This window comes from Pleuronectes platessa, chromosome 24 (assembly GCF_947347685.1).
Source record: "Pleuronectes platessa chromosome 24, fPlePla1.1, whole genome shotgun sequence".
Taxonomy (NCBI): domain Eukaryota; kingdom Metazoa; phylum Chordata; class Actinopteri; order Pleuronectiformes; family Pleuronectidae; genus Pleuronectes; species Pleuronectes platessa.
In genome coordinates, this window is record NC_070649.1 from 3,817,199 (window position 1) to 3,839,624 (window position 22,426).

Below are 22,426 nucleotides of genomic sequence, written 5' to 3' on the forward strand. Positions count from 1 at the left end.
ATGGAAGACTCTGGGGCCCCCCCGCTCTGCTTCCCCAGCCTGAACTCCTCCTGCAGGCGGCTGCTGCGGCCCCGCTCAGAGACCGCTCTCCTCTTCACGCTGCTGGCCTCCGTCTCTCTGCTCACTGTGACACTCAACCTGCTGGTCATCATCTCCATCTCTCACTTCAGGCAGCTCCACACCCCGACCAACTCCCTGCTCCTGTCTCTGGCCGTGTCCGACCTGTTGGTGGGGCTGCTGGCGATGCCCATCGAGGGCCTGCGTCACATTGAGACATGTTGGCTGCTGGGGAGGCTGATGTGCGCTCTGACTCCTTATCTGTCCTACTGTCTGCTCTCTGCCTCTTTGGGCAACATGGTGCTCATCTCTATAGACCGCTACCTGGCCATCTGTGACCCACTGCTCTATTCCTCCAAGATCACACTGAACAGGGTTAAAGTGTTAATCTGTCTGTGCTGGGCCTGCTCTCTTCTCTATAATGGGCTGATTCTGATGGAGCACTTAGCGTGGCCGGACAGATACAACTCCTGCCACGGAGAGTGTGTGGTGGTCATTAGCTTCATCTCAGGAATTGTTGACCTATTGGTCACATTTGTCGGGCCCTGTACCCTCATGGTGGTTCTGTACATACGGGTGTTTGTGGTTGCTATTTCTCAAGTGCGTTTAATTCAGTCACACGCTGCTGCTACTAATGCGAGATCAGGTTTAGCTGCTAGAACATCAGAGAGGAAAGCAGCCAGGACTCTTGGGATTGTGATTGCTGTGTTTCTAATGTGCTTCTGCCCGTATTACTATCCCTCTCTCGCGGGTCAGGACACCTCCAATAGCTTGTCATACTTTGCCGTTCTGTCTTGGGTCATGTTAATGAACTCCTGCATGAACCCTCTGATTTACGCACTGTTCTACCCCTGGTTTAGAAAATCTATCAAACTTATCATAACGCTTAAGATACTGCAGCCTCGCTCAAAGGAAGTCAACATCCTATCGACATAACTGACACTTTGCTTGACTCGTGAACGCGGTGATATATATGGATGTGTGCTGCATTTACAGCCAGACTTACTGTGCATTCAGAATAGAATGAGCAGGAGAGACTCTGCAGCAGTTTGAGCTGCAGCCGGCTTTCTTGTGTTGTCACTGTGTAGAAGGAGGGGGACAGGAAATGTTTTGGTTTAGACACTTTTTTTATGTGCAACTTGAAATCTTATATTACTGCAATGAATCTCTTTACTTTGCAATGTAAAAATATGCTGCTTTTGTCTTTACATTATCGCCCAGAAACCCTGGATATTAACACATATGACGTGATGTTCATGTGATGATTCATATTTCAATATTGTTAGTGGTGTATAAGTGCATTATGCTGATAAGTAAATAATACTTTATATATCTACCAGATTCTGTATAGTGATTAAAGAGATTAGTCAGTTTGCTTCTTTGCTGCAACATGCATCCAATAAAAGTCTAATAATTTCTTTCTTTAAATACGTTTTTGAATAAATAAATGTGTGTTGTTGTTTAGGCCTTGAAAGGTTTTCATGATATATGGTAGAAGGGCAATGTTCAAAGAGATTATTTGTCTAAATTGCCACTGGAAAAAAAAGATTTAATTGGCAATGCTATATAATGCGCACAAGGTGGCAGTGTTGCATAACAACATTTGATGGCCAACCCTGTTGAATAAGCAAAACTTAGAGTACAACCATAAAGTTCAATCTGATGAATACAAATCTGTTCAGTTACATGAATACTATTTATTAAAATGTGTTGCAGACATTGTGTTGAAATGGTGGCACCGTTTTAAAGGTAATGAGTCTGTATCAGGCACTAAGGCTGATAACTTCCTCATCTCAAGTTAAATATAAACATTTGGTATTTCACTTTCTTGCAGCTGGTAAACGTGGAGATTGTATTTTGTATTAAAAAGGTATGAAGTAATATTATGAAAAAGGACTTTCTTTTTAAGTTAGTACACTCAAATGCAGATAAGCACGAGTAAAGGCAAGAGCAACTACCTCAAAATTCTACCTGATAATAGGAAAGTAGTATCTTTCCGGCACAGGCATTTCATTTCCTATATAGATAAAGGGATAAGGAAATTATAAGGTAAAGAAAAAAACCCTCATTAATTTATGTATTCGTTTAACTACAGTTCTCCATTTCACAATTCTTGATCGTTTCAGAGGTTCACTGGTAAGAGAAGTGAAATACTAGCACATCATCTAACCTTCATGTTGGTTTGCTATGAAATCCAAGATGCGAGCAACACATCTTTAACTTTCCCTCAGTTATGACTGGCACTAAAGACTGACTCCTAATGATCCATCCCGCTTCCCAAAATAACAACTATATTTTACACAAAGGTATTGGTTTAAACTGCAAGACTAAAAACACCAAAGGGACCTTAACTGTAGGAAACTTGTGATCAGAGAAATCTGGTAAGGCATTGGATTTCAGTGTTCAAGGCGGAAACACTTGTAGTACATGGCCTGTATTTAACTACGAGAGGGTGAGAACTACCTCAAACCGGACTTGTGACTCTCTCTGAACTTTAAGGGAAGTCTCGAGTCCAATGTCGTCCTCTCCCATCAACCAGGCTTCAGTCGAGTGAGGAGTCCACTGCCTGCATTATGAAATCAAAGAAATGAAGTTTCATCTTCTCCTGATATTTCTGGGTACTTAACGCAACATCCCTAAATATTTAAAAAGCAATTTAGATGAAGATTTGATTAAAAAATGCATAAATCATGACAAACACAATCTATTTGATGTATTTCACTTTGAGCTAAACAAACAACTACAAGTGGAAGTTTCTCATGCATCAAAAGCAGGTGAGCATGTAGAGCAAGGTCGAAAGATCTGAGACAACTTTTCCAAAGTATGTAATTGAAGGTATTGGTATCTGAGGACTTAGGCCCCTCATTACCCTAAATCCACAAAGCAGTTAATTACATGCCTGCAGATTTTGTAACAACATTACACGAGAATCTCCTGACTCGGATTTAAACAAATCAAACACGGTGACTGCTACAACTCTCAAGAATACTGAGGAGAGATTTGAGAGGAAGGTTTCAAAAGAGGTTTCCTATATAAAGCAAAGCCAAAACAAATCTCCTGTTAATTTACATATTATTTCGAGGTGAGGCCCAAGAAGTGTTAGTCAAAGCAGAAGCCAAATCCAAGGCCGATCATCTGTTGTCAGAAACACTGCCTCAACAAGTCGGTTTTATGGCTCATTTATCATTAAAGGATCAAACATGATCTGAAGCTCTTGTGCCATCAGGAAATGTTCTCAGTATCCACAGCAAACGAAATTTGCTTTGCGTTACTGACGGAACGGAGATGTTCTAGTTTCCGAGTGTAACCAAAGAGCACATCACTGCTTTCTCCAGCATCGCAGAAGACTCCACTCCGCCCACGTCCTCAAACACTGCTGACGAAGGCCGAAAGGTCACACGGGTTCACGCTCTGCTTCTTGCTACGAGACTGACTCTGAAGATGCATAAGCTCAAAACTCATATACTCCAGATTTAAGAAGAAAGGACAAACGCACTTTTTCACAGTTATGGAGGACAGCGGCTCCGCTGTGTGAGTTTTAGCAACTGTCTGGCGCAAAGGACGCTTTATCTCCTGCAGGGCACATGATGTCCACTGCGCTTGACAAAGACACGACACCGAGCAAGGACGGCTGGGTTTAGAGGAACGGAGCCATAAACTCTTACTTGTGAGGGTCAGGTGTTTTAATAGCACCATGATAACGACATGTATTCTTACAGAATATTGTGGCATTGGGAAAGGTGCATAAACCAAACAAATAAATCGGCAGCTACTCAACAGCCTCAACACCTATGAATTGGTGTTTACTGGCTCGGATTCACGTGAGCTTTAACAGGACTATTTTCTGTGTCGCATCATTTATCAACGATTTAAATGCTTTGATTTCTATTTGCGTTTTCCATATAATTGGCTTTTGGCAACAAAAAAAATTCAAGGTCAAAGTAAATAGCCTCTGAAAATGTTGGTGTCGTGTCTCTGGGGACAAATTGCCTCCAGGAAATAAAAGCTTCTTGTACATTTGAAAGGTTTCTCGGTTTCAGCCGGTGACTAACTGTTGACATTCTGATGAACATTAATGACTCAGCTCAAACTTTTTATCTGGATTAGACCTCCCACTTTCAGTTAGAGATCTTGAAGTCTGATTTGAGCTGTATCGGCTGTGTCAGTGGCAGAACTAGGGAAAAATGCATTTCATAATTTTTTTAGAAAAATAAATCATTAAGTAGTTATGGTCCAATAAAATCTGTTATAAAAACCAACACTTGTCACGGTTTCATACTGTATTTGAGGTTTTATTTGGTTATTAGGCTGTTGTAAAAGAAAACCACGCTGGAGGCTAAATGAAAACTGCCCAAAATGATGACACATAGCAAGTACAATTGCATTTCTTCAACTTATAACAACTTCTTTGACCAGACCTCATTTATACAAAGGTTTTATAAGTATTTCTGTTTGTTCTTGGCAAAGATTGTGGTCAATAAATATTTTATCAGAGGTTCAAATTGTTCCTTTTACCTCAAACAAGGGAAGTTAATCCTTTCCTGAAAGTAAATGCACCTCATACATATTCAGAGTTTGTTCTCAAGCAGCAGGGGATTCGCTTTGCTTTTTACTCTTGTGAAAAGAGTCGTACCGGGAAGCCTTTTGGTTGGATTTCTACTGCACAGTGTGAAGCCTGGCATTACATGACTGATAAGCCTCTCTATCATCGCCAACTCTATGCTCCGGACTCACATGATGAAATGGAGAAAGCAATGACTGGAATGTGGAATTTGGTTGCATGGATTTCAACACATAAAGCACGGTGCAAGCAGACACTTGCCACCGGGTGCGTGCGTGTTAGTGCGTCTTTAATCCCTCAAAAAGACTGGCAGTGACTGGTCCAAAAATCGGATGTTTTCTCATTCGAGCCAGACACACCTCCTTCTCCCTCCTTTTTGTGGCCTCCCGTCTCCTTTCTCGCCTCTCTGTCCGTCTTCTCCGTAATTTACTTTACAGTTGTCTGTAACAGCTTTGCCCTAGGAGAGGGGGGGAAAGAAGTATATCATAACTAAGACAAAGCCCTTCACCTCTCCTTACCCTCCCCCTGTGAGACACAAAGCCTTGGGGCACTATAGTTAAGGAGGTATGTAAAGTTGGGGGTTTTTTTGGGACCTTGAATCAACAAATGACAGCGAGAGAGACCGAGAGGGGAGAGGGGGAGGGAAAGGTAGAAAATGTGTGGAGCTGCAGGTGTGAGACCAGTTTTCTGGCTCTAGTTCAATCACACACTCACACCCACACACGTACACACACACACACACAAACTCACCCACACCGACGCCTTAACATTGAAATCAGAGCTTTCTGAGGTGAAGCAAAATCCAACAGGATCTGTGGCAGCTGACATAAACCAGAAACCCCAGAGAAAGACGGGAAAGGTATTATCAGCTCATTAAAAGGCACTCGGGGACAAAGTCAGGCAACTCACACATGCATCCCCACTGGCTGCTACTGAACGCGCATTTCAAACGCGTCAATGGCAGCTGCTCCCATTCCATGGAATTACAAAGATCGTGAGGATAAGGAATGTGTGAGAAAAGGAAGAGTAATTAGGATGAGGAACATGGGTGGATCGTATGATGACAGTCTGCTTCTGCAGACACTATAGCCTGCAATTCTGGGAGGGGAGCGCCCCTGTATAATCAGCTACAACACAAGACTCATCTGTCACATCCTTCACTCCACCCACCAGAGACAATCCTTCCATTCTTGTCTTTTTTTCTCATTCACTCCAGTAGGACATCTTTGAGCAGGATGCACATTCTCCCTGTTTGGACAAGAACTTAATACCGAAAGCTTTTTTTAAACCTGGTGCAAATCCTTTTTTCAAAAACCTTCATTGCAAAACCGGATTTTCTTCCTCTTTTTTCCACTCTCTCTTTGATCAGAGAGCCCGACAGAGAAGTTGTGACAGATTTAGAAAGCCGCAAAAAAGGTAGAGGGGAGAGAGTGCTTTGCCCTGAAGGTTTGAGGGAAAAACAGCAGACAGAAAGAGCCAGCAATCATTTGTGAGAGAGGGTGGGAACGAGCGAGAGAGAGCGAGAGAGGGAGGGAAGAGCACAGCTGTTGTGAGAAAGGAAAATATAGATAAAGAAAGGAGGTGCACCAGTGTGAAGGGCGAGGAGAAAAGAGACCGGAGAGGACAACCACGGCTGGAGAGGAACGGGGAGATAAATGAGAACCTGCAAAGAAAAGGCAGCGATTGAGGAATAATTAAGTTCATGACATAAAGAGGACGAGGATTTTCAGATCATCAAGTTCACAGCAAGAATGGACATGCAGCAGAAGAGCAAAGTCTTCTTCTGAGGAGGAAGAGCGGTGTTTGAATCCGAATCAAGACGATTTCCTCATCATGATTTATTCAGAACACAATTCAAGGAACTTGCGCAAGAAGAGCAACTTGGTCCCGGGGTAGAATGAAGAGAGGACCAAAGTGATACCTGCCGAGTCTGTGATACCCTGCTGCTGCTCCTCCTCCTCTTCACCTCAGACTCAACCGCTTTCCTCTCCTCCTTCAATTCAACCAACTTCCTCCTCCTCCTGTCCTGGTATCTCCTCTCCTCACTTCTCCATCTGCTCACTATGTGGATACCAGCTTTGCTCCTATGGGTGCTTAACATTAGCAATTTGTGCTCAGGACAATACTACATGGACTATTACCAAACTGGAGACATGGGCACCGTGGTGAGACATTTCATTTCTCTATCATCTGTAAATGTTTGCTTAGTCTGAACTATGGAACATTTATCATTGGCATGCGAAGAGTTTCATACATTTCTACAACTTGTCAAGTTAACTCTGGATTTGGTTAAATATGATGTCACAATATATCAATCCAACCATCCAATATCTATGAAAAATATTATATAAAATTAGAACTACATCAAATCGCTCCTTTCTTGTCAAGTGCATACATCATGTTTTAGAAAATCTTTTCTTGTGGGAATCTTTATAGAGTATTTGGGGGTAATTTGAAATAATCTGAAACAGCTCAAACCAGAAAGTCAACATTTCAACCAGGTAAAAAATATTATAAACCGTTTCAAAAGTCTAAAGACAGAACTACAAATGTTGCAGCACAATGTTGCTTGGGGTCAAAGGAGTTGATATCATCTTCAACAATTATTGTACTATGAGCAGGTTCAACGCTTAAATGCGGCAGCAGAAAGGAGAAAAGAAGTAGATGAGGACAGCCATCTTTATGTAATGTAAACATTTCAATAAAGTAAATTATTGATTCAACAGCAGTAGTCAGTCACCACTAAGCCATTAGGAGCCACAATCAAGTTTCATTCAAGGCCCTGCTTGGAAAATGTCATTTAATCAATTTCTTTACATAATTCAGAACATCTGACCGACTGTGTGACGTCATTTAATCAGGACTAGACCCAAAACTCACTTTTGATAATCTAACATTTACAAATCAGCCAGGAAACGGAGATTTAACGCTCTGTTGGCTTCTGACAAATGCTGCTTTCATGGTGTTTGTCCAACCACAACTGTCTTAAACACAAGTGAGACGTGGGACTCGCTGTCATGTTTTGTTTACATAGCAGCATTACTGCACTGCCAGGATTTTGTTAACCACCATTTCAAAATACAGCAGAAACCATCTCAAGTTACAAGCCCCTCGGAATTCAATTCATTACAAATCATATCTTGAAGGGAAAGGGAGAAATTTAAAGGAAATAGCGTGCGTGAATTTGACAATTGACCAGACATGAGGTTTTTTACACAGGAAAACATACTTTAGTAACAAATGCATGGGTGTGTCCATGTGCGTGTCTGTGTGCCAGCAATACCGAATGGTAGACACACCCCAGTGCATTAGATGAATAACTGATCCATCATGACCTCATAGTCCCAGATCTATGACCTCATGTCATGTGATCACCGAACACGAAGGAGAGCAGAACTGCAAGAGAAAAGAGGGAGACATGAAGAGAGAATCATCAATATCACAGACCATCCAATAGAGCAGCTTAATATGGATTCATTGAAAAGCTCATTACCAATTATCAAGGTATATGATTCATTAAGAGAGAATACTTATCTAAGAAGTACATACTAAAACTCCATATTGTGATTCAAACAGACGGCGCCTTGAATCATGACTGATTCAATTTTCATTTCCTGCCAAGAGACCACACAGACCTCAGCTACGTGTTCTCGGTTTCGCTGAGACAGATTAACAGTATGTTTTCGAATGCATTTGGTTGTTTGTAACCCACTTTATGTCACCACAAATCCAAATCAATTAATGTGCCAGTATTTTATAACCACGTGAGCAAATGGCTCCAAGGATGGCAATGTGGGTCTGTCAGTTGTTTGAGCATTTCGGTCCAGTTGTAAGATTTGTCATTCAATTTCAAGTTTGCCTGAAGTAACCTCTGACCTTTCCTGTAGCAGGATTAACTGGTACAGACAAAGCAAGCAGCCTTACAATAAGTCTCATCTTCGATTTGATCTCATTTATACACAATTCTTCTTTACATTATTTTTAAAAGTCACCCTGAAAGAGGAATTTCACGTTTAATGTCACAGCTGAGAATTAGATAGAACACAAGTTAAGAACTGTCTGACTGATGGAAACGGGAGGACAGAACACGCACATCGAGACGGAGGAGATGGATGGAACGAAACGGAGGGGAGGCAGAAGAAAGAGATAAATGGTCAAACTGATAAGGACGCAGGGAGATCTGGTTTCTGTTTAGGTAATACAAGCTGTGCCAGTTTCCTCCTTCTCAGTCTGGGAAGTTAAACAACCACCCGCACTCCCTGGAGGCGGAATTAATATGTGACAGTCAAACTCCCGGCTGACATTTAGTCCCTCGCGGACGATACAGCGGCGGCTATTAGCTCGTCTGTCACACAATTAACGTTTTGCCATTCAGCCACTGTATCTCTATGGAGGAGAACAGTCATCTATCATGATGGCAGGAAAATCATTACGGTCGTGATGCAGAGCAATACAGATAATCTGTTTGGTCCATTTCAGCAGAACCAGTGCTTCTCAGAAGCTCTAAGGGATGAGATCAAGGTTTAACTTTTAATTGAGCACGAATTCGAGATGGGTGGCGTGAGATTCTCATTCAAACGAAAGATGTAGGAAATGTTGCTGCAAAAACTGTAAGCCCGTGGGTAAACTGGGTCCGATTACAGCATCTCAAAAGGGACTTCAGAAGCAGGGCAGGTTCTTTCAAATTGTATCACTTTGCCTGAGGTTACGTTTTTTTAAGCGCAGAGTTTGAATGCTATAAATAAACCACAAAAGCATCGACCGAGAGGCGTTGAGGAAACAGACTTCGCGGGCTCCTCGTGTAACGCAACAATGACTGTGAAGCAAAGGTGACACACAACCATAATAACTAACGATAGCCAACAACATGTTACAACACATTGGTAGCTGAGGTATTTACTGTTTATCCAGCTCAAAGCAGCGAAGCCAATGCTGTAAATTCTGTAGTATCTAATAGTTTCTCTCCAAAAAGCAGGGCTATACATTTTACATTGTGTTTCCTTTGAATTTGAGCTTATAGCCCAAATCTGTTTCTCTTTTAGCATCACTTGACTTTAAAGATCTCTTCTGCTCCTCCTGAACTAAAAAGCTTGGTAGCAACATGCAAATAACTACAATTGGGGGGATTTGGTGTTTAAATCAACATGTTTCCTGTGTTCCAGGCTCCTGAGTTGTCAGATGACCAGCCCAACTTAGACACAGTAACAAATATGGATCAGCTATTACAGCTTCTGTACCCGGAATACAGTTTACTTCAGCACTGCCTGAGGAAGAAGTCTTGGCACGCCTCCTCTCCCTCCTCTTTTTCAGCCATCACAACGAGCCCTATGGCTTACTCCAACGATGAAGATCTCTGGGGTCAGCCAAGGGAGGAGGCTCTTTACAAAGTTGATGGGACTTTTGAAGGTAAACATTGAGAACTGTTAAATTTGAAATGAAAAGCAGACCAGTGTATCTGAGCGAGCACATTTGAATCCAACTTTATGGAGCAACACTCATGAGAATCAGGCAAATTGCAAAGTTATAATCTTTTTAAACCTTCACATTTCTTCCCTTTTCATTCTCCTCTCTACAGTTTGTTAAAAGCTTGAGCAAAGTGCGAAAATGTTTCTAATTCAGAGCACTCGTGATAGTCAGAGAAATTATGTCTTTTAATAGAGTGGAAACATTTTAACTACTCACGACAATCATTTCCTGCCGCTGGCTCGAAGCCTTCACCGACCCAAAGCTGTCTTGTGCACAAAGTGTGAACAACTCTAATTCAGTTTCACAATTATACATGTTTTCAGTCATCCTAGAGGAGATGAGACGGACTTCGTGCCAACCCAGAGAAGTGTGTGTTGAGGTCTCAAAAGAATACCCAGAATCCACCAGTCAGATCTACCTCCCTCAATGTGTGGCCCTGCATCGGTGCGGTGGATGCTGCCGCGAGGGCCATTACTGCGCCAATACAAGTCACTCACTTGTAAACAAGACCGTAAGTGCTGGATTATCTCCCGTTTTTTGGGGTTTATGGTTTATGTCACACTTTATTCCATTACATGAGTGTTTTGGTATTTTCTGCTCTTACACCTCAAATTGCCTCAAGCAAGAGGAAAGAAACCAAGTCAGTCAGTTATGTAACAAGCTTGCCTGTATCACATCCCACCCAGCTGCAATGGGACAGCCCAACAATTGACATCAACCCAATGCAACTCATGTCAAGATTAGTTGCACAATCTTGCAACAGTTACGTCAATAGCTAAAAGACTCGAGATGTATTGTAATTACATCATAGAAAACTACAGTGAAGCTCAGTAGAGCACAAACCTCGGCCAAAGGCCCCCTTAAATTCAATCAAGCTGTGTTCAATTTCACACTCAGCAATCCACTAAAAAGACATGAACAATTCAGAGGAATCAGCGAAAAGGTAAAAACAAACTGATTTCTGCATCTGACCCATAAGTTTAGTTTGAATCCGTCCTGTAGTTTGTCATCTTGCCGACAAACAAACCAGTCAAATAAGAAATCGGGCAGGATTGCAAACAACCTCCTTGGCACATAGAAAAAAACTCAGGAAATAATGGAACGATTATTTCATTTTCTTACAGCGTATAATTTATACACAACTCTAATCTTCATCTCGCTCCCTGGCAGTTGATGGAACTGACCCCTCCCAGGATGGAATACTCCGCTGTCATGGTAACCTTTGTCAACCACACTTCGTGCGAAAGCCTACCCAAGCGACCGCTCCACTCGATCATAAGACGAGCCGCAACACATCACCAGTGAGTGAGAGCGACGAGTGACGCGTGTGCATTTAAAAACATTTGTGAGTCAGTGTTGTAGTATTCATGCATTCATAGTGTGTTTCTGTTTGTAGGTGTTCCCCTCCTGACGTTCCCTGTGCCTCAGGGTCATTGTGGGATCCAGTGAATTGTGTGTGCGTCTCTTCACATGTCATAAACTTCTCTGAGAGAGAGACGGGTAAATATTTTGAGTTTCGGTCATGATTAAGGTATTGCGAATGTATTTGTACAGCACATTTCATACCGGTAGCAACCAAAGGTGCTTCTCAGAGTACAAAGAGAGCGGATTCAAAATACACAATCAATTAATCATGACAAATAACACCAACTGCAATTTTGCAATCCTAAAAGTTTGGGCACAAGAGACATTGCAAAAAAAAAAATTGCCAGCGTTTGGATGGCTTGACGTCAATGCAGCAGGTTCAGGATTGGACATCTGGCATAAGACAAGAAAATTAATCACCACCAGTTTCGCTTTGAGTTAAGTTGCACAACCTCAAATCCAAAATAGTGAGAACCTCTGCCAGACACACACACACACACACACGTATATACAAATCTGAACCTGAAAGCAGTGTCATCTTAAATATAGCAACCCCTGAAAACCCCATTTACTAAAGGACATGTTTTTATGTTGTGACCAAGATTTCAGTTGAGCTATCTTTCAAAACACTTCACCGCCATAACCACAATATGACCATGCCTGGGCGGCAAATGAAATGATAACACGTTTCCCTTGAGGGAATGTTTATTCAACTGTAAAATGAGAAACCAGTTTCTTTGTAAAAACAGTGACTTGTACAGTCATGTAGTGAAGCACAAAGGCTACCATCTAAATTTCATTTCCTAATAACCTGAATTAGTCACATCACATTGTTTAAAAGAACAGACTGAATGGCACAGTCTGTAATACGAAAAGGAATTGTGCTTAAAACATGCATTTCAACAAGCAACATTAATATAATATACATTTTGTTTTTAAGTATCTTCGTTAGGGCTACAAAGAAGTGCCATACTTTTGTTATACCTATAAAACTGACCCTAAAATCTGAAAGGTAGAAATTAATCGAATAACTTCTTTCCATGCGACTCAGATATTGTGGACACCGGTCTTCTGGCTCTCTGTGGGCCCAACAGGGTTCTGCAGGAATCCACCTGTGATTGCATCTGTCGAAACGGACTGACCGAGGACAGCTGCGACCCAGGCTGGAAACTGAACCACGACACCTGTAAGAAAAGCTACATTTTTAGGTTAATACATTGTTTAAAGCAGAAATTAAGAGGGTTCAGTTTTCAGGACATAAAATGCTGACACAAGACAAGTTGGGGATAGTAGGTTTATTAAAACAACAAAGACCAGGTACAGAGCAATACATGTAGCAGTGGAAGCAGATGACTGGATTGAAGGATGGGTCTCAGCAGTGGATGAAGACTCTCTGGAGGATGAACTGGAAGGTGATGGCAGGGGCGAGTTTTCTGGAGCCTGAAGGTCTGGAAAGATCTGTCACAAGTGCATATAACTGCAGGATGGTGAAGGCAGAACGGGGGGGTAGGTGGGACCACATCAGGAGACCAAGCAGGAAACAGAGGCTCAATCCCACAGGAGACGGCAGCTGGCAATATCGTGAGGAAGAAATGTAGACTTGCTAGTTCTCTCTGGAGGCTGCTGAGATGGTCTGGAGAGCAGGCTGGCAACAGAAGATGTAACTACAGATCAAAGTAGGAGCTAAACAGAAGCTCAGTCCTTTCAGAGACAGTAGGATGCTGAGGTCAGTCAGGGTACCTCTGGAGGATGAAATGGCGGGCGATGACATGGGTGAGTTGTCTCTGGATCCTGGTGGTCTGTCAAAGGGCAGGAATCAGAGTACTCAACAGCAGGTCAGTCCAGGCTTCAATACAGGCAGAAACACTGGATTGCAGGCTGTGTATCAGCGGAATCGAGGCAGAGTTTGGAACAGCTGACCCTAGTGAGGCTTCTCAGGAGACAGACATAGGGTGACTGGCAGAGGCTCTCTTGTGGGATTGTCAGAGGAAACAGTCGACCAAGTTGAAAAACAGCAAAAGCATTTCAGGCAGAACCCTCTGGGTGAGCTGTGCCACTGGGACCATAACTTAATGAGGTCAAGCAGGAGGACATCAATGGATCAGCAGACTTTAGTCACATGAAGAGACCCTCTGAAGGTATAAATTGTGGGTGATGACATCAGCAAGTTATCTTTGATGGTCTGAAAAATTGAGGCATCAAAGTATTAAACAGCCGGGTTGGCGTGGTCAGAAAAACAGACACACTGGATTTCACGCGTTATCAAAACAATAGCTGGTGGTCAGGCCGGGTGGGAACAGCTGTCACTGGTGAAGGGAGACAAGAGAGGATGTTGGGGATGCCAGTGAGACTTCTCAGGAGACAAAGCTGGAGGGTGGCATCACAGGAAGACAATGTTTATATGAAATGCAGGGCGATAGGTTAGAGAACTCTCTTCGAGGGTGGTCTGGCACCCGAAAATACAGCTGCATGTTGACTTTGATTACCAGCTGTGTCAGCAAAGTTTGGCCGAGAGCAGGAGCCCAACGTTGCAGGCAAAGCATGTCTGGAGGAAATCTAGGGCAACAGCATGGACGAGTCCTCTAGGGAGCTTGGTGCATTCCCTAGGGATCCACAAAGATGGATTAGTAGGGGGCGAAAGTTAAGACTTCTCAGGAGACTGAGCTGGAGGCTGGTGTCACAGGCAGAGAACTTTTTAACAAAGTAACTACATTCAGAGTCCCTCAGATGGGCAGATCCTGACACCTACTAGAAACGAGGAGTTGACAGGACATGGCCAGGATGGCCTACTTATCTGGGTGGGCTATAATGAGGACACTGGAGAGAGGACAACTGGGCTCAAGTCGCAAGGCAGCATTGAAATCTAAGGCAAACACTTCAAGGGGTGGAGGGTGATGTGCTGGTTTGAATAGCTGTTGTCTGGCTGCAGGTCAGGAGTGGCGCACCTATTTCAGGTGCTGCTGTCAAAGACAGAAGATTTCACAAAGAACAGTTTACATTACATGCAGTGCAATCCAATTGCAATGCCAATATCTGCCTGTGCATTTACAAAATCACAACAAGCTCAGATTCAATACAAAATGTGAGTAGAGTCTAGAATTGCTTTGTTTCTCTCTCATTACAATTTTTCTCAGTACCAACCACAGATGCCACAGTTCTCAGCTCTATACACAAGTCTTCAGTTATGAGCAGATTCTGTACAAATTCACATTTGTCATTCTTCAGCCTTTCTAAGCACATCATCTGTGAGAGATTTAGTATTTCCTCGGGTGGATGATTTTCTCTCTAGTTTATTTATGCAGTAAAAACTTGACATCCAAGAACTTGTTTTCACTTGTCATGAGTTTATTTCCCCCCATGGCAACATTCAGAGACTAAAGCAGGTTAAAACTGGACCAAACACTTAAGGCTGATAAACTCAGAAGTTAGACAGGGTGGAAAATAGACTTGCAACATGAATACGCTTTATACCACAGAGAATGCAACACTTTTACCACATCTTGAAGCCCTCGTTTGAAAGCAATGGAGTAAGATCAAAAAGTGAAGGTGTTTAGAAGTTTATGCAAATATGAAACAAGTACAAACACGACCTTCACAAATTGCAGGATAAGATGAGAATCCTATATTGGTACCACAATCGGGAGATTTTGCTCAACAATACTGACAGAGGTGCACAAAATGCATTGAATTACCTTCATGTTTGTTTTGTCTTCATGTTAATCTCTCAGGTGAATGCCAGTGTGAAGGTCAAGGTGACGGGAAGTGGTGCCCTGCTGGCCAGCGGTGGGAGGAAGACCTGTGTGGCTGCGTATGTGCAGCAGATTGTCCTGGGAATCAGCCCCTCAACCCCGACACCTGCCTGTGTCAGTGCAGAGAGAGTCCACATTCATGTCTGCGGCAGGGCAAGAAGTTCAACCCCAACACCTGCAGGTAGGCCAACAGAGAAGGTTTCAAGGATTATTTTCAGCAAATGTGCAACTGGTTTAACATCTTTGAGCAAAGACACCCAATTTCCCAGCTCTGACTTCTAAACTCCTGTGGAGAGGGACAAGTAACGAAAATGATCCACACTCTGGGTCTCTGCCAAACTTTAAGGACCATAACCCCCTCCACACCAAGTAAAAAAGTGGATTAACACACACACACACACGTCATAAACATGATTATCTTTCTTCTGCATTTGATTCAATGACGGATTAATCATAAAAACCATTCTGCATCGTCGTGCATCATTTCAAAAGGCAATCATTCAGCTTATTTTTCAGGTGACACAACTGATAAATGTCAGGTGGAGCAACCAAATTAATTGTTCATATAAACCAATGATAAATTGTTTAGAAATATAATGAATATTGACATTGTAATAAATTTGTCCAATTATTTTTCCATCTTAAAATGTAAATTTAGATACTGATGAAATTTAAATATTTAATACGAGGCCAACAGAATGGAAAAACCATAAATTATTCTTAATACCCAAAAAAATAACAATAAAGGGTCTGATTGGCAGAGTAGTAACTAAAGGATAAGATTTCATTTGAATTAAATTGGTAAAAATACAGTTGAATAAGTTAGTTTGTTTAAACTACAGTACAGGTAAGGTATTATCTGAACAGATCCACCTCTCCAGTGGACCAGAGATTTGTGATGCACATGTGAAAACTGCACATGTGAAAACTCTTCAGTTTAAAAGGACAATTTTTTGTCAACCAGTGGGAAAACTGTCCCTGTGTTCTGTGCTTTTGGGACTAGTTTGGCTGGTCGGTCCTTGCGTATTCACCATGGGAGCGAGTTCAAAAACTGAGCTTCCAGAGAATGTCAGAGGGGGAGAAAACGAGCAAAATCTCAATGGACATGTCAAGCATTCCAAACTAAAGAAAGAAAAACTCTTTCCCCACAAGTTTCCACACAACCTTTTATGGACAAAGGGCGCCCTAAACATTTGACCATGGTCTCAGCTGCGTGTTCATTTCAGCATGCATGTTGCGGTTCCCACAGCAAGCATGCTAGAGATCAACCTTCCTCTGAACCCAGAGGCCTGCAGAGAGACAGAGACTGAGTGAACTTGATGACAGTGCACAGAGCAGCCATCAGACAGGCGGCCAGGCTAAGAGACAGATGGAGTGACAGGCAGAAAGAAAAACATGAGCAGACATGAGACTTTAAAAAGGAGTGATTTATAGTGGTGGCTTTTAAACTTATAGGAAAGTTCACAGAAATACACAATTGACCATTGATGGAACTTTCTAAAGCTTACTCTATTTTTGACCAAGTTAATTCATATCAGGCCTGTTGAGCTGAGAATGAATGAGTACATTTCCATGGTTGTAATATTAGTGCCCAGTTTCTATGGAGCTCTTTCAAGAAAGCATAATTCATTTTAAAAATATATATTTATAGTAATTGATTTCAGTTGTATTAAAAATTCACTGATCAAAAAATAAGTTTAGATCAAAAGCAAAAGTATTAGTAAAAGACTTGATCCAGAACTAAACATATTGTGCATAGGATTACAGGTAAAAGTATGTCTATAGAGGTTGTGCAAATATTTTAAAAGCAAAGAAGACTAAACTTAAGTGAAGTGATAATACATTTAAAAAATGTATGAGTAAGAGATAACACTTAAATGGAGAAAAACACACCCAAAATTCAGAATTAAACATATTGTGCATAGGATTACAGAGGTGTTTGACCGTTGTACCAAAAAAGCAAAGGACTTAATATAAGTGAAGTGATAATTAATAAAAAAGTCTAAGTAGTAAATAGTTGCATTCGAAATTCCCTGATTATAAAAGTAGATGTGCCGTTTATGAATAAAACAAGTCACATTAACAAAGCTAGTTCTTAATAATAAGGAGTCATAACTACAACTAGACAGATATTAGCACCAGCATTAGCCGAACAGAAATAGCATCAGTGAAGTGACACAGCAAAAGTTAGCAAGAGGCAGCTTATAAAATGTCTCATGTTAGCTGATAAAATAAAATTTAATAATGATAAACACATTCTCTCAATGACAAACATTTTAGTTGGATGTGAAGAGATTATTAATGAATAAAATGTTACTTCTAAAAGCAGCTAGAAAGATATTAGAACATGCTAATATCTAGCATTAGCCGGACAGAACTAGCATCAATGAAGTGACACAGCAAAAGTTAACAAGAGGCAGCTTTTAGAATGTCTCATGTTAGCTGATAAAATAAGATTTAATAATGATAAACACATTCTCTCAATGACAAACATTTTAGTTGGATGTGAAGAGATAATTAATGAATAAAAAGTTACTCGTTAACATAGCTAGACAAATACTAGCACATGCTAATCACGAGCATTAGCCAAACAGAACTAGCATCAATGAAGTGACACAGCAAATGTTAGCAAGAGGCAGCTTATAAAGTCTCATGCTAGCTGATCAAATACTATTTAATAATGATAAAAACATTCTCTCAATGACAAACATTTAAGTTGGATGCGAAGAGATTATGAATGAATAAAAAAAGTTACTTGTTACCACAGCTAGACAAATACTAGCACATGCTAATCACGAGCATTAGCCAAACAGATCTAGCATCAGTGAAGTGACACAGCAAAAGTTAGCAAAAGGCAGCTCATAAAGTCTCATGCTAGCTGATCAAATACTACATAATAAAGATGAAGACACATGTTCTCAATGACTGAAACATTTTAGTTCGATGTCAAGACATTATTAATTAAGAAAATGTTACTTGTTACCATAGCTAGCCAAATATTAGAAGCTGCTAATTACCAGCATTAGCCACACAAAGCTAGTATGCAGTGAAAACCACTTGTTACCACAGCTAGACAAGTATTAACACCTGCTATCACCAGCATTAGCCGAACAGAACTAGCATCAGTAAAGTGACAGAGCAAAAGTTAGCCAGAGGCAGCTTTTAGAATGTTTCATGTTAGCTGATAAAATACAATTCAATATAGATGAAGAAACGTTCCCTCAACAATTAAAACATTGTACTAAGATATATTATTATTATAAGACGGGGTGGAGCTGCTGAGAAGAACAAATGTCAACCGAATTAAAGCTAAAGCTGAAAACCCAAAATGTCGGATAAGCTTATTATTGGACGCACACTTTCGATAAGATCTCACCTCAGGCTGGTCACAGCAATTATCCGGCGTTAAGTCCCGTAACTTTCTCAAAACGTCTTCGTTAAATCCTCTTTTTCTTCCCTGTTGGTGTAAAACGCGTTTAGCGTCGGTTCCCGCGGTCAAAAGTTTAAATAGACGACATTAAAAATCCAGAGTGACGACAAATGAATCTACCAGAAGACAGGTGAAGATGGGGCGGGACCTCGTGAGTGGCAGGTGAAGGCTGCGCTGCGATTGGCTGCCCGGGTGCATCGGCGGGAAGCGCGTGCTGTCCGTTGCGCAGACTCTGTTTACTTTACTGACGTCACCGGGGCAAAACATGTCGGCGGCTGTATCCAGGTTGTTTAAACTTTACAACTGCGTGGCAATCCGCGTCGTCCATTATTTGTGCATAGCCATTGGATTGCGTTAAGTAAAAACGGACGTAGCCTTAAAAATAACAACAATAACCCGTCAGATTCAACAATAGGAGCAAATTAAGACGCAAACAATTATAATAACAAGCAAAGCACGTTAATTGTAGGATCCCTATGTGTTTTAAGATTAGCACTTGAGTTGATTATTCATTTTTAAATGCCATAAGAGCGATTGTGTGTCTTTATTTGGGTTAGAAAAAATGTATATAGGCAGTTTATAAAGAATTATCTGAGGATGTACTTTTGTGTACTTGTATATGAACCTACAAGTAGCTGGTACCACCCAGCCCATCTCTAGTGATATATGAGGTCAGTGTGGGATATTTGTATTATTCCTCTCCCTCACTCTATTCATTGTTTTGTCTATATTTCGGTTTGACTCAACATCTGGTCACAGGAGGCGGTGCACAGGAGACCATACACCTACTGTGATTGTGAAGAGAGTTCCCAGATTGTGGCCTTAATTCCTGCTCTCTCTCTCTCTCACACACACACACACACACACACACACACAAACACACACACAATCTTTTGATGCGTGCACAAACAAAACTTGGATTAGTTGGTATTCAGAGGGGGATGTGAAGATCTGATCATCAATAGTATGCACGCCAAGAGAATATGATCTCCCCTGTGTCGTCTCTTTTATTTCTCCCCCCTGCTCCTCTCTCTTCCTCTTTCCTTTCAGGAATAAACCCCAACGCCTCTTCCTTTCTATCAACTCTTTTCTTTTTTTCTACTTCCCCTCCTTCTCATCCCCCTCTTGATGTTGCCTTTCCCGGCCCTCACTCACACTGTCCTCCCTCTTGTCCAGTTGTTACAGGTTGCCGTGCAGAAAGCCCAGACGCATTTGCCAGGCGGGGTTTTACTACAGCCACCCGGTCTGCCAGTGCATCCCCGACCACATAAGGCATGAGTGGAATTAACCAATCACAGGCCCGACAGTGGAGCAGGAGTGATTGCCCTTTGACCCGAGGCTAGAAAACTCTTTGGCCAGAAAACAAAGGAAGCAGACATAACTCTTTGAATGGAGGACAGGAATTACATTAACTTGTATTGGATTACAGCAGACTACAAGGAGCACTCGTGGAGTTTTAATGAGGCGGGCTGGGCTCTGATACTCTTCCAGTAAGCTACAGGATAATGGTTTTTCCAATGAAACAATAAGTCCAACAACATGCAATGAAACCGGTAAATGACGAGGAGATGAGGAGATATGACTCCCTTGGACCCGGTCTGTCCAAAACAATCCGTCACAATTCCTACAAACTATACTGCAGAGAGTGGGCGGGATGGACCAACCAGAACCTTAGTCAGCATTCGTCCCGGCTGCAGCGTGTTTGAGCAAGAATGTCAACCACGACCGTGTGAAATGGAAAGTGGAACAGGATAATAACAGAGCAGGCTGCATTCCCCCCCCCAGATTAAGCTGTTGGTAGCAGGCAGCAGAGTCGTGACATATTTGAGAGGTTGAAGGATTTACTTTTGCAGAACTCTTTTAGCAGAGGTGATAATATATATATTATTGTTCCATTCAAAGCACCAGAGACCATTTCCAACGACAGATTTTAATATGAGTGTGTCTGTATTAAGAGGGATGGAGTGAATCCCTTACTGCAGCTGAGGAGTTTTCTTCTGGTACATGATAAAAAATAGCATTTTTACATCGAGATTCCTTGCTGGTGCGGCGTCCTTCATTTTTTTAAATAAGAGAAAAGCGGTTTCATTAAAAGCTGATTTAAACACAGTTCCCCACAGTTATTTCATTCCAGTTTCTACTTGCTTCTACTGCAGTGCTGCTCTTTGAAGATTCCCTTCATACATGGCTGAATCCATTCACAATGGATGGCAACACTTGGGTAGTTTTAGTTCTTCTTCTAATTTAACTTTAAACATTCTATGTAAAATATTTTGTAAATATTAAAATCTTTTTTTTTCATATTTAAAACAGTGATATTTTAAGGATGGACTTACGTTGTTGTATAATACTGTATTTAAGTCACTATCATAACTAAATATTGTTTCCATTACATGTCTTTGTACTCCGCTAGTTTTAATAATGATGGAGAAATGGTCATTTTTAACTGTCATCTTTTCCTGCACTGCGAAAGATTGATGTCAATAAGTCATATAAAACGCCTCAGCTTCAAAATGATCTTCTGGCTCAAAAATACCCGAAATGTTAAGATGAAGATTTAGAGCAGTGTAGAAACGATTGTAGTGTTTTTGCTTCATGGATGCAGAGAACCATTATATTGTTGCTATGATTAAATATTTAAAGTAGTTCTGAAGTGATGATTAAAAGTATTGTCAGACTCGTGTTTCTGTCCCGGTTTTGTTCACGTTGAATAATTTTATTGCATTTTCCCAGAACAACTTAATCGACAAAGAGCATTGTTGATTCTCCACCAACCAAACTGTGGAATTTTCAAACCATCAAAAAAAAAAATCTAATTTGAAGCAACAGTTACTTTCCCTGCCAATTGACAATAAGCGTGACACTTATGAGATGATGTTGAATGCTAATACACAGTGTAGAGAACTGCTGTATAAGTTTAGCTATTGTTACAATAGTACAAGTGGATAAGAGTTCAAACATTCACTAACTTACTCAGGGTTGATGTATTTCTTATATTTTATTCCGTCTGTAAATCCCTTAATATAACACACTGAATTGTAATGAGACTTTTAATTCAGAGGATGAACAGTGGTTTGTTTTTATTTTTCATTAAGCTATATCCCCCAGGTCAAGTAACCGGTATGTTTTTTATTATACTACTTCATCAATGTAGTATGTAACATCCTAACACATCACAATCCAACACTAAAAACGTGTCACTGCTGCTTTGCGTGATGATAAACACACGTTACCTGGCTCAGGTTTCAAATTCCAATCCAATGGAAGAAGAACCTCCACCTGCCAGTAAACAGACGCACATGCACACAACTGTGAGCGGGAACCTGACTCTCCCTGCTTTCTCCCGTTTCTTCCTCAGACCCAGACACAGATGGAAAATGGAGGGATCGCCTTTCAGTCTCGCCCCTGTGACCGTCTGTCTTATCACACAGCCAAAACATGTGTCTGTCTGCCTCATTAGGCTTTACAGTGACTAAGTCTGACTAATATTGACTCGCATCCAAGCCAGAGAGCTGTGTAGAGATGATACAGCTGAGATTCAGCTCTACTCTGACCTCGACAATGAGGAAGAAATAAGCTTTAATTCTGAGTTAATGCTTCTTGTCATTATCTGCATTCTTATCTCATGGTCCAAAATAATTATCTTTTTCATGGTGGAGAATCTGATCCTGAGGGTGGAAATACAGGTCTTTTGTGTGCAGGTGGAGTTCAGTTCCTTCTCAAATCAGAAAAAAGGTCATTCAAGTATAAACATACGAGTTTGAGAATAATCATAATCAATCTCATCTTATGAAAACA

General features: G+C 41.3%; 2 protein-coding genes across 2 annotated transcripts; both read left to right on the top strand.

Moving 5' to 3' along the window:
• LOC128431338 (trace amine-associated receptor 13c-like) lies at nucleotides 1–993 on the top strand. The gene has a single exon (XM_053417620.1). The coding sequence runs from the start codon at nucleotides 1–3 to the stop codon at nucleotides 991–993; it is 993 nt and encodes a 330-aa protein (XP_053273595.1).
• Nucleotides 994–5,759: 4,766 nt separating this feature from the next.
• Nucleotides 5,760–21,305, top strand: LOC128430859 (vascular endothelial growth factor C). Its single transcript, XM_053416954.1, has 8 exons — nucleotides 5,760–6,783; nucleotides 9,781–10,024; nucleotides 10,408–10,595; nucleotides 11,255–11,385; nucleotides 11,481–11,584; nucleotides 12,501–12,635; nucleotides 15,178–15,379; nucleotides 19,805–21,305. The coding sequence occupies exons 1-8, from the start codon at nucleotides 6,682–6,684 to the stop codon at nucleotides 19,914–19,916; spliced, it is 1,218 nt and encodes a 405-aa protein (XP_053272929.1). The 5' UTR covers nucleotides 5,760–6,681; the 3' UTR covers nucleotides 19,917–21,305.
• Nucleotides 21,306–22,426: the final 1,121 nt, after the last annotated feature.

What these genes read in the sequence shown, in the direction of transcription:
- LOC128430859 (XM_053416954.1), top strand. Translation starts at nt 6,682, where the DNA reads ATGTGGATACCAGCTTTGCTCCTATGGGTGCTTAACATTAGCAATTTG. An exon ending in AGTTGATGGGACTTTTGAAG is followed by an intron (nt 10,025 to 10,407) that starts GTAAACATTGAG and finishes ACATGTTTTCAG; the next exon opens with TCATCCTAGAGGAGATGAGA. An exon ending in CTTCTCTGAGAGAGAGACGG is followed by an intron (nt 11,585 to 12,500) that starts GTAAATATTTTG and finishes CATGCGACTCAG; the next exon opens with ATATTGTGGACACCGGTCTT.
- LOC128431338 (XM_053417620.1), top strand. Translation starts at nt 1, where the DNA reads ATGGAAGACTCTGGGGCCCCCCCGCTCTGCTTCCCCAGCCTGAACTCC.